The 12,488-nt window shown below is 39.6% G+C and overlaps 1 protein-coding gene across 4 annotated transcripts in view; it reads right to left on the bottom strand.

Moving 5' to 3' along the window:
* Window positions 1–782: 782 nt before the first annotated feature.
* The window catches only part of efna3b (ephrin-A3b), a 114,180-nt gene continuing 102,474 nt past the window's right edge, over window positions 783–12,488 (bottom strand). For all 4 annotated transcript variants that reach the window (XM_077575965.1, XM_077575964.1, XM_077575963.1 and 1 more), the window contains 2 exons: window positions 11,876–11,953; window positions 783–4,092 (listed from right to left, as the gene is read on the bottom strand). In XM_077575965.1, coding sequence (XP_077432091.1) covers window positions 3,974–4,092; window positions 11,876–11,953 — 197 coding nt within the window. In that variant the 3' untranslated portion in view covers window positions 783–3,973. The remainder of the gene's footprint in view (window positions 4,093–11,875; window positions 11,954–12,488) is intronic.

The raw sequence follows: 12,488 nt of genomic DNA, 5'->3' as shown, positions 1-12,488 counted from the left end.
TAAACAAACTTTGCGGATGAATGTCACGCTGTATCGTTCATCTGGGGTTATTTTTGGAAACATAATTAAAAATATATACAAAAGTTAGCCAGCTAGCCTCGTTAGCTTAGCTTGCTAGTGCCAGTGGTAGTAACCAGGCTTCTCATCAATATTTATGAAATAAGCCATTTTGGTTGATCATTTAACAAAAACTTTTTACATTCATTACAGTTAGCACATTGCTTACCTTGTCTGCCAAAGGATGGTTGCCAGATGCAATCCTGGGAAGGGCAAGATAGTAGAGCATTAACTCTTACACTTGCAAAACTTTATTTAGAAAAATAAACCATTAGTGGCACCTGTTTTTTTGTTGTTGTTTTTTTAAAGGAGCTGTTTATTTGTGGATGACACACCCAGTGACAACATTACAAGACACACAACTTGGTGTTTAAGTGCAGGCCACTCTTACCTACATTCAACCTGTTGCACAAACATGGCCGACACCAACAGGACGCCTCCGTCTGCAATCATTCACGTGCTCAGCAGGTGACAGAAGCTCTTATCCGTGGAGTAATCGGCGCGTGTAAAGGCATTACTGGCAAGGGAGAGCGTCAACTTTGATATGGAAAAAAAAAAAAAAATCAAATCTGACAACATTTTCTACACAGCACGCACACGCTTTTGCTGCAACATCTCCAGCTGTTCTCCTGGATTGGATTAAAGGTCCATTTTGTCACATCCTCAAAAACAAAACCAGATTGCGATTGATGTGTTTGTTGAGACAAATAAGAGTCGGAAGCACATCTTGTTAAAAGTAGGATTTGTATTACTTTTGTTATCACGCTCATGGTTAGAACCTCTGTTGTTATGCTTTGTTTGTTCATTTGTTGCGTTTACATTTAAAGTCATTCCAGTCGAAAGGTAAACATGATTGTAACTGTTGTTTCCAACACTAGTAAATGCTTCTGTTGCGTCGCCAGACAACGTCGCAGACACTTTCACACGCACACACATACGTTCTTTTGTGTCCTAATTCTTAAGTGCAAGAATGATTGACCCTTTTCCCCACCTACCCTCATTGCCATATATACACACCTGGGCTGGATCACACACTGACTGCATTGTGCTGAAACTAGTCCATATGCATTGTATCATAATATAAGCACAACGATACACTTGGAGACATCTTGAGAATGAAAAAAAAATGATGCCCACACTACATAAAAAAAATAAAATAATTATATATATATATATGTGATTTGAAAGGCCACTCTTTTAAAAGCAGGCTACAATGTAATAATAAAAAGAAGCCTCCCACACATATAAACTCTAAGCTCTACAATACAGTCTGTCAGTCATGTAGCGTTTCAATGTAACTGTCACAGAAGAGAATAAAGTGAAACCTCTGAAGTACATGTGCCAAATTCAAGGACAGTTCCGACCCTCTAGTCTTTTTTTTTCCTTCCTCAGTTTGTTAAGCATATAAAGAATAAAGTCCACAAAAATGAGCAGGTTTTTTTTCTTTGGCTTTTTTTTTTTTTTGTCATATCAGAAATGACAAAGTGTACCAGAAATGACAAAGAGGAAAATTGTGATCTTTTGATTTAGGATCTCCCTGTCCTGGCTGCTCAGCGCAACATGGCTAAATCAACATATTTGTTAGCGCCACTATGTAAAACGAATCATCCACCACCACCGTTACATGCCATCAAAGTTAAGGATGCCTTTTTTTTTTTTTTAGTTTTAGCATATAGCGGTTAACCATTTTTCATATTGTGTCACAGGTAAAAAAATAAAAAATAAAATAGTTACTTAAAAAAATTACATTAACCCTGGAGAACCCAAGAACCCTTTTCTTCTTTGGAAAATTATGAATTATACATTAAATGACTGCTATAAGTTCGCTGAACACCAAAATAGATGTTTTTTCAATTTTAGTTTTATTTTAGTTTTTTTTTAACTAGCTCAGAGTTGCTAATTTATCAAAATATACATATAAAACATACTCCTAGGGATTCTGCAACATGATATGAAATAGATTAACAAAAAAAACAACACAATTTTACCATCTGATGGTTTGCTGAGAAGATGGTTTTGTTCGGATTGATTTCCAGCTCAACAAAACAGCATGTTGCCAGCCATCTTGTCACCACCACTCTGGCTCATGTAAGTGCAATATTCATCCACTAGATGGCCCCATGCAGGGGTCAGAAGTGGCACTCTGGACTGTTGAAGTTAAATTTGTAAAAAAAAAAATAAAAAAAAAAGGTCTTTGTTATTTAAGTAGCAGAATTTATATGGGCCAAATTTGACCCCCTGGGTTCTCCAGGGTTAAACACATTCACTGCAGTGGGCTTTATTTATTTATTTATTTATTATTCGTCAGCTGGAATCCACCAAACCGTTCACTGCCACTAAAGAGGCTCTTGCCAAGCTTGTCTGTGAAATTAATTGTAAAAAAAAAAGAAGAAGAAAAAAGAAACTAGAAACAAACTTTTTTTTTTCTGCTGAATGATGTTTTAAAAACCGCTGCCAGTCGATCAAAGTTATATAATGGCCACATTCTGACCTTGGGATGGTTAAATTTAATTTCCAAACAAAATGGCAAAAAATACATTGTGTTCAACTTCAGAGGTTCCACTATATTCCCAGCAAAAATGCGTGAAAATGTTTCGAGGTCGATTTTAAGTAGAAGAAACAGTTGGATTGAAATGAAACTTCTGCAAAAACACTAACAACCTCAAAATGTGATAACCAGTCTGCATGCAGCCCAAGTCGACATATGGCTCCATCGTGTTCCATCGCCATTAACAAAGACACGTCACAGAAAGATAATAATAAAAAAAAACAATCAAACAAAAGTTACACTGAAGGACACTGAGTTTCAAGTTGGTAGAAAAGAACCCACTTTCATTACATTTCAAAACATTTAAATGTCCATTCGCCGTCCTGTCTTGACATTTACAAGCACACCTGAACGCCTCATATGCCTCTGGATTGTGAGGGGTGGGTGAGCGAGAGAGTCCGTCAGGGCGTCCCAACTTGAGTCCGTAATGATTGGCTGGCAGGGGGGGTGGTAACCATGGTGAAATAAGGTGCTAGTTGCCATGGGAACGCTCTCCCTGGTAAGCAGTCGTTATAGTAGTAGTAGTGGTTGGCTTCTGGCTGGACACAACCTCCTCACCTTTTTTTTTTTTTTTTCAATCGATTTTTGCATTTGAATGATGATAAGTGTGTAGATGTGTTGCCGGGATGTTTGTATCCGCTCGCACGCCCACGCGCGCGTACATACAAAATGGCCAATGGAATTGTGGTCGAGCATAGCAACCAACGCCAACGCACTTCTTCATCCCTCCTCGGTATTGCTGAGTGTTCACATGCAGGGATGATCCGTCGCGACTGACGCATGTGCTTTGTTAACCTCAGACATTTAAATGCTTTTGCGAATGCCCCCCCCCCCCCCCCTGCTTAAAGTGGAGATGATGGAAAAAAACAGGAGTCCCATGTTGTGTTCATGAACTATCTTCTGCTTGGGGAAAAAAAAAAAAGTCCTTCAACTCTCCACAATGTTCCCCCTAAAATCCATTCGATTCAGTTCACTTGAGTTCAATTTGTCCCGTTGCGTGAAACCATGGCAACGAAGCAACAGGAAGTGAACCAGCCAATCAAATGCGTGGGTGGATTTAATGATGTGTGTGTTTTTTTTTTTTTTACTTTTTTTTTATTATTTACAATTATTTAATAATTTCAGTCTGATGTTGCCACTTTTATAAATGCTTTGTGTGGCGTGCATGAATCAACACCCACCCACACACACACACACACACACACACACACACACACACACACACACACACACACACACGCGCACACGCGCACACACACACACAGACGACACGCATACACAGACTGCATCTTCACTGTCCCGCCCGCCGCTGTACCGTCCACCCTCCGAAGGCTCGTTGGCATGGTGACGCTGATGCGACGGCCATTGCTAGGAGACGAAGAGCGCGGCCAGCAGCAGCATGGTGACGGTGAGCAGCAGGCGGTCCCGGGACGGGTTGCTACCGCTCACGCTCTTCTCCAGCTTGGGGACCGAAGGGTTAAATTCATCTGAGGGAGAGAAGAGGAAAAAAAATGAGTATCAGTAGTACTTTGGTCCTTGCAGTAGTGGGATTGAGGGTTCGAATCTCAAATCATGTGTGGAGTTTGACTAGAGTGTGAAATAGTGTTAATTTTATCGGCCATTTTTAAATTGAGTCTCAGTTTTAGTCCAGTTTCAATCACGCTTGTTAGTTTTGATCATAGTTGATCAACCTCACTATAAATCTATCATTTTAGTCTTTGTTTTTGTCCAAGAAAACACATCTTATTCATCTAGTTTTAGTTAGGACAATATTTTTACCCCTGTATATTTTTTTGGGTCAGCAGATTATGTTGAACATTTCGGATCTAAAACTATTTCACATAAAAAAAAAAATTCTCAATTTCACACACAATGACAATATGTCAACAAGTGGCTACTATGGCGCCATGCTATAAGCTAATGAATTAGCCAGCATTAGTTAGCGGTCGAGTTAACATTATTGTTGGAACATTATAGCCGTTGGATTAATGTTACATTATAGCTATAATTTACTTGCCTACCTCCTGTCAGTCCCATGTCGCACTTTCGCTAGCTGCAGATTTGAAAGGGAGTGCGTCACTGTGTGTCACATGACATTGTCACAGTGACAGATTAGCAGAGACAAGATTTTACAAAATCATATCATTTTCGTCTCGTTTTCGTTCATGAATTAAAATGTCTATAGATTTTAGTTCGGCTTTATTTTTGCCTCGCTTTAATTAGTCGATGAAAATGCATTAATTATTAAGCCCCAGTTATTGTTTATTAATGAGGGTTTAAGTCTAGTCTAGTCTAGTTTTAGGCCAGTGAAAAATGTGCGTTGACAAAATTATTTTTGTTGATGAAATTAACACTAGTGTGAAATACACTTTTATAGTTCAGCAACACTTTTATAGTGATTTATAATGCATTAAATGCTAACCAATCACAGAACAGTCACATCATGGATCCTGAAAGCTATGCTTGTAATGAATTCCGTATGTATACTTCTTTTTCAATCATTTTTATTCATTGTTCGGGGACGAGGTGGTTTGCATTTTATTTATTTATTTATTGAGTGGTCCATATTCTATTTCGAGAAATCTTTGGAATAGAACAAAAGATTGCATTGCGTCAAGTATGTTCAAGTAAAAAAAAAAAAAAAAAAGTGCCTATAACCCATTTTGTTTTCATAACAATGTCAATGACTAGGACGGCGTGTTAGGTCCATGTATAAATAATATATATCATTTTTAGAGGGTGGTGGCAATATTCAGAGAAAAAAACTCGCAAATTTGCGACTTTATAAAGTGGCAGATTTGCGAGAGAAAAACTCAGAAACTTACGAGAAATACATTTTTAAAGTGGCAAACTTGCGAGTTTTTTCTCAGAATACCCCCCCCCTCTGAAAATGTATATATATATATATATATATATTGTATATATACGTGGCCGTAATAGTAGCAAAATAGAAAACTGCAAACTTTAAACAGAATGAATGTATTGTCAAATAAATACGATTCTGACAGTGTCAATCAAAAGTGCGTATCAATATTTTTGCAAACGCAGAGTATGTCTTGGCTCTGATTTGATTGTTCAGGTGTCCAGTAATGTTTCGTAATAAAGCAAACAGGCGGCTGAGTGACACACGCAGCACGTGTCATGTTATCATAAAGCTCCTAATTGTTCTGCAGTGACACACTCCCCCCCCCCACCCCCCGACAGACGCGCGCACACAAAAACACACACCTGATGATGTCATAGAAATAGTGCCGTACGTGGAAAATTTTGTCTCGCCGCACTTCATGACGTGCGCTCAGACACACCTTTTGACCAAAGCCGACTGACGCGACGGGGGAGCAGACGTTTTGTTATTCATGTTTAATGGTGCTCAAATAAAAAAAGGCTGATATTATACTTGTAGTCTGGCAGCTGCTCAGACAGCAGACTAATGTGATGACAGGCCGGCACCTGCTTTTAAAAGCCGACTCTCGTCTCTCACCTCTGTGAACTCGCTGCAGTATATAAAGTATGACCATTTCTGCTCAGGTTAAGTTAAAACATATTATTGTCTTGTATAACATAAAGATTGACAGTGACTCACAATATAAGTTGGGAAACAAAATATTATATTGACAACTCTGTTGCTAACCAAAACAGCAGCACACATAATATGTCAAAAGTTAGCTTTGTGTCTATATGATACACTTCTTGTATTGGATTTCATTTTGTCCGTTTTAGTGGCTACGACTTTTATTTGTACTAATCTATTCAATCTTGGTATTTTACAAAACATGATATTGAAAGAGATCATTTCAAAAAATCAACCTGTACAATGTTATGCAATTGGATTTGGCAGGGCACTGAAAATAGATGAAAAGCTGTTTTGACTGCACAAATCTTCTTTGAGGTCATTATCCAGTCGTCGCCAAAAAAAAAATAAGGGTGTCCTCGGGCATTCTAGCGAGTTAGCAAACAACACTGCACCGTTTGAATAGAAATGGAAGACGAGCCCAGGCTCAACTTAACAGCGCTGAACTTTTGCCATCCATACGGTCTTGCAAAACCATTTAAATAGTTATATAATAGCTTTATGGTCTGGGAAAAGCGCCCTAATAGAGTGAAAATTCAAGTCGCAACACGGGCCAGAAACCCGTTTCGACCTCAGCCAGAACAATTCCAGACGGCAGCTGTCATTTCGGATGCTTGCGAGTTCAGTAATTTGATCAAGTCAGCGATTCAGTTCATTATGATATCATGTTCATCATCATCATTTCAACCACATAGCCGTGAGCGTTATTTTGTTCAGCATTATTACTTTATTATTACGCTAATTGTCCATATTAAATACAGTCAAGGAAAACAGTCCGTCTAATATTGAGGACTGTTAAAAATGGCTGAAAATATTTTATTTTATGTTTCAGCCTACCCTTAAAAAAAAAAATAAAAAAAAACAATCACCAAAATATGTTTTAAAAAACAAAATAATTAAATTGATGATTGCATAAACTCATGATGATGAATTTATTGCGGCTCCTTCGGGTGCGTACGATTTGGCCACCAGGGAGCAGTACAATACTGTCGTACAGACACAAAAAAAGAAGAGTTTCACAAAACTATAAGACTCGGGAGGTTGGCAGTTTTTCATTCAAACAACCAGAATTCCTTTATTTTAGTATTATTTCATTTAATTTACCCCCCCCCCCCACCTACCTTTATTTAACCAGATTAAAAACCCATTGTTATTATTTATTACAGTGTTCAATTTGCACGGCAATTAAGAATGTCACGTCTAAAATAAAATTTAAAAAATTAAATAAAAAAAAGAGAGCAATGATGATGACATGTCAAATTGGTAAAATTACCGAATGAACTGAGCTCTTAAGGAAAAAAAAAAAAAAAAGGAGAATGTCACGTCTTGCTTTACTTTCTTTGCGCGGTTAATTCAGTTTTTGAACCTGGAACAAATTCATTCTCTTTACATGATTACTTAAGCGGACAAACGGCGTGCAACTTTAGAGGTTGCACTCAATCAGAGTTGTAGACAATGTAATTTGTAGTTAAAAATAAAAAGGCACTGGATCTGTAAACGGCCTCCCGTCGATGCTAAAAGCGTCCGAGTGACTAACATTACATTCTCATCAGCGACATCCCTCCCGATGTTCCTGGAAGAGGTCGTCCAACACGTCGTCAGCGGTAATTGCTGCCATAATAAAGCCCATTAAAGAAAGAGCTTCTGATTTCTCCCGCTAATGGCCGGACCTGCTGGTCAGACGCTGAAACCCGACCCGCCGGTGACGGGCAGATGAACAACATCGTGCCGCTCGGGGAGTCGCTCACGCCATCTCGCGCCAGATGAAATCGAATCGCAGAACGGTGGTAAGAGAGATTGGAGGCTGAGGGAAATGGAAACTGTGACAACAAGAAGGCTGATTTGGAACTTGGCTTGCCGTCCTGAATGTGAAAGGTGAATAACAGTAATTAAAAATGTGTCGCGACGAGCGTAATTGGTCGTCGTTCAAGGAGACGCTTTACTTGCTAAGCGTGTTTATGTGCTTGCTTGTGCGTGCGCTTGTCGTCTGCAATCGCTCTTTATTACTTTATTACATGACTCTGGCAATTGCTATTGTTATATAAGGACAAAAAAAAAAAGAAGAAACAAATGTTCATCCGAAAAACTTTTATAGCCACCACTGATGCTCACTCACTGACACACAAGTCACTCACCAGGCCAGAACTTGCCTTTTAAAGCCACACATACTAAAAGTCACAGATACGGCAGTGTAGACCATAAGAATGGTGGACAAAAATTAGACCTGCACCTCACATGCGCATTTGGCCTGGTATTATGTGTTGCAAAAATGCTAAATATTTTTTTCTTCCATGAATTAATTGACAGGATAATATTTGATAGCTGCAGCCCTAACTCCACAGATCAAGGTCAGAGTTGAGATTCTAACCCTGGTCGTCACAATTGCCACTAGTGCACTCTGCCTGAGTTGCATGTATGTCTTAAAAGTGGCAATTTCATTTTCAACATTTTTCATAATAGGAAAGCAGTTAATGTGATACAAAATGTCATCATTTCATGGAATTTAAAGAATGAGATGTATTCATTTTTTTGCCCATATTGACATCAAGTGATGTTACAAAATCTAAATAAAATCCATAGGTTTCCAGGACGAATTAATAGTTATAATTTTTACATATTTTTTTACACGCAATGTCCAATGTTGCTTTAATGATGTGAATTTGTGGGACTAATGAAGGTCATCCAAACAAAATTAAAATGTAAAAATTTAGCGTCCTATTTTTGTGTCCAGAAAAAGTCTAGCCCAAAGCGCAACTGTGTGCACGGGAGGAGTTTCGTTTCTTGTGCAGTGAGTTACAAAATTGCATTACACCACCTGCGCCACAACTTAGACCTGCTCCGAGCTGGTCTAAAGTCGTCTACGTTCAATCGGGGGGTTTGGGGTGGGGCGCTAAACTATTTCAGCGAGTTGATATGACCCGCAGTCATTCACCACAGCAGTGATGACTTTTCTCATGGCAGTTATGAAAACAGACTTATGATTTATGAGGCAAACACGCACACACACGGATTAATAGCAAGCATATTTTACAAGCTGCCACGGAAGAGTGCAAACACTTGACAGGACGACGATTGATGCCCACGTGGCTGCTTGCAGAACGAGACCCGGGCGGGTGCACGTTGTTGTTGTTGTTTTTGTCGCCGTAAAGCCACCGAGCGCACCATCGCCGGAGACGTTTAATTGTGTCTGCCGCTTAGCGATTTACTAGCCGCTCGGCTGCCAACGTTAAATCAGCGCTGACAGATTTAGCGTCATTCCTGTGACATCAACTGCTGTATAATCCTGCGCAACATACAGCTTGCCAATATGTTGTAACTTAGTGGAAGGAATCCAACCTCTCTGTATACACTCACAATGCAATTAAGTCGGAGCCAAAAGTCTCAAATTGACTCATCATGTTTGACAGAGACACGGTTTATATCAGCGGTGTTGGGCTCAGGAGTCAGTAGCAAATATAGTCTATATTGTTGTTTGATGTACATAAACAGAAGTACAGTACAGGTAAGGGCATAATCAAGTGAATCATTCTTAGCGATTTGGTTGATTATGTGGAACTGATTGCTTGTTGAAGCAATAATTATTAAAGCCCTGGTAAAGTGAAAATGTACATTTATTACAGAGAAGTCAAAATTTGCCAAAAATCACCTAGTATATAAGAGGGGTGGGAATCTTTGAATGTCTCACGAGTCGATTTCGATTTTTTACTAATAGTGTTTTTATCCTCACGCTTTTAGTGCCACTTTTGGCCAACTAGTACACAATTAAACCTTACTAGTAAACTACTGTTGGGCAGTCTTTTTCTGGTCCGTTTCGAAACAAAAGGGGTTTCTCCCGGGTGGGTTGTTAGTAGGGGTGGGAATCTTTGAATGTCTCACGATTCGATTCCGATTTCTGGGCCTGCGATTCGATTCAGAATCGATTTTCAATTAAGAACGATTTTTGATTCAAAATGATTTGATTGACACCGATTTTTGCTTCAATCTATAGCTGTGCAAGGAATTGTAATGATCTACTCCAGTCTGACTCGTTGATGCTAATTAGCACGCTACTCGCGGCACAATTATCACTCAAAAGAACGGCTCCACACTAGAAAAAAACGACTTTTATTGGAATAACTTCATTGTGACTTTTTCCTTCTACTCTCTAATGTGGCTACAACTTAACAGTGTATTAGACCGCGTGGAACCACACTGCCCCTCAGTGGCCAAACCGGATACAACATGAACAGCGCTCCAAATAAAGGCACACACAGACAAAGGCAAGACAGTATAAAATAACTGAAATAAAATCGATTTGGGGACTTTTAAAATTGATTCTGAATCCTACTAAATGAGAATCCCGATTCTTGTGAGAATCGATTTTTTGGCACACCCCTAGTATATAAATGAAGGCTGATAAGTTGTCCCCACTATCAAACTCACCCTGCTCTTCTGTTAACTGTCAATCAAATACCACTACATCTCACATCTTTCTTATGCCTACACATCCTACATGTTTGAACCGCAAAAATATATCCGCTTAAAGCCTCCGATGGCTGCTGTATATCCCACCAGATCCTTGGGGGGGCTTTCAACTGTCAATCAAAAAAAAGCACATGAGGTCTGTGCACAAAAAAAATTATGTTTTCGGGATTCGGTAATAGTGTACTCAAAACAACCATTTGTACGTTTGGTTGCAATTTGCCACAATGCCAGCAGATGGTGCTGTGGTGCCATCAACAGACAGAGACTTCAAGACAAAGACAAAATCTAAGCAGCTTTACCTGTCCATGGAACTAACAGGTTTCTATCAGATATATATGTTCAGTGCTTGACTTTTACTGTAAATTCAATAGTGTATTTAATGTGTAAAAAGTTTTAGTTTGAACCACAGCTCTAGATTCTATGCTATGCTAAGTTACCATGATAAGTTAAATTGCAAAATGTAAAAAAACAACTAAGAAAATGCTATTAATGTGTTATCCATTTTTTTACGAATGAATTCAAGAATAATTTAATTTAAACCCAATAAGGCTCTGAGGTCTGCAAGCTCGGGTCAATTAGTGGAGGCCAGAGTTCGGCGCAAACATGGTGAAGCAGCATTTAGGTGTGATGCTGCACACAAATTGAATGTGATACCAACAGAAGTCAAGTCAGCCCCAAGTGTAAATGCTTTTAAATGCAGGTTAAAATTTATGATTAAGAGCTTTTAAAGGATTTAAAAAATCTGTTTTTCCAGAATCTTGTTCTTGCACCGTACGTTTTTCAGTAAGACACTTTTTATATCTTTACTTCACTCGTTTGTCAATTTTAAATGTTGCACTTTTAATTACGTGAAGCACATTGAGTTAGCATGTGTATGAAATGTGCTATATAAATAAAGTTGCCTTGCCTTACAATTTTTCAGCACGTTTTTGTGTCTCTTCAAGTCAGAAGACACCCATTCAACACAAAATATGAAGTCATGAGGCATGAGGATGAATAATTCAGGGTTTATGGAACTTTTTCTGTATGAGAAGGCCCCATTTGTACCTTGTTAGTAAAGTTTTCCACCTATGGGAACAAATGCCATCCATGCTCGTTTATGACATTTGGCATGAACGCCGACGTCCCAGCTGTGATTCCAGTGTGAACAAGTACTGTATGTGTCTTGTTACATCCTGATATGCCTCAAAGATATTTTCCACGCTGGCTCAGGTGCAAAGATGAACATGACTCACCGACGTCGTCCATTTTTAGGCCCGGTCTAAGCGTGTAGTCTGCCTCTGTTGGTTCTGGCTCGTCGTCCGCATCGGAGGCTAAGCCAGAGAAAAAAGAGAGGGCCAGGGAGCAAGGGTTAAACTATTGACCAAAGGGATTTTAATTACTTCTAACCAGAGCGCTTGACAGACACGTGCAAGAGAGCAGCAAAGGAAAGAGCGTTGGGGTTAACAAAATGGCCTGGAGCGCTCTGATTGACAAGCCACGGCAGCACTGTGAGTCCTGAGGAAGGGGAGGGGAGGGGGGGGGGTATGTTTTGTGTGAAAAAGGATGAAGGGCGACCAGTCCGCCAGGGAGGAGTGGCTAAGTTAAAAAGACCAGACAGGCCAGGGATCAAAGTGCGTCGTCAGTGTGTGTTTGTGTGTGTGAGAGAGGTTAAGACGACATAAACATAGACACCCACTGACCACACGTTGTGGTAATAAATTGATTCTGACAAGGCGTGAGGGCGGTGGGGGGGTTACCATCAAAGACAGAGCTACTGAGAGAGAGAGAGGAGAGTGAGAGAAGGGGTGAGGGGGAGAGAGACAGAAAGAGAGGGGGATAGAGAAAGAGAGAGAGGGGGAGAGAAAG

This window comes from Vanacampus margaritifer, chromosome 9, assembly GCF_051991255.1.
Source record: "Vanacampus margaritifer isolate UIUO_Vmar chromosome 9, RoL_Vmar_1.0, whole genome shotgun sequence".
NCBI classification, from domain to species: domain Eukaryota; kingdom Metazoa; phylum Chordata; class Actinopteri; order Syngnathiformes; family Syngnathidae; genus Vanacampus; species Vanacampus margaritifer.
The sequence above is the reverse complement of the archived record's forward strand: the minus strand, read 5'-3'. Positions and strand labels throughout refer to the sequence as shown.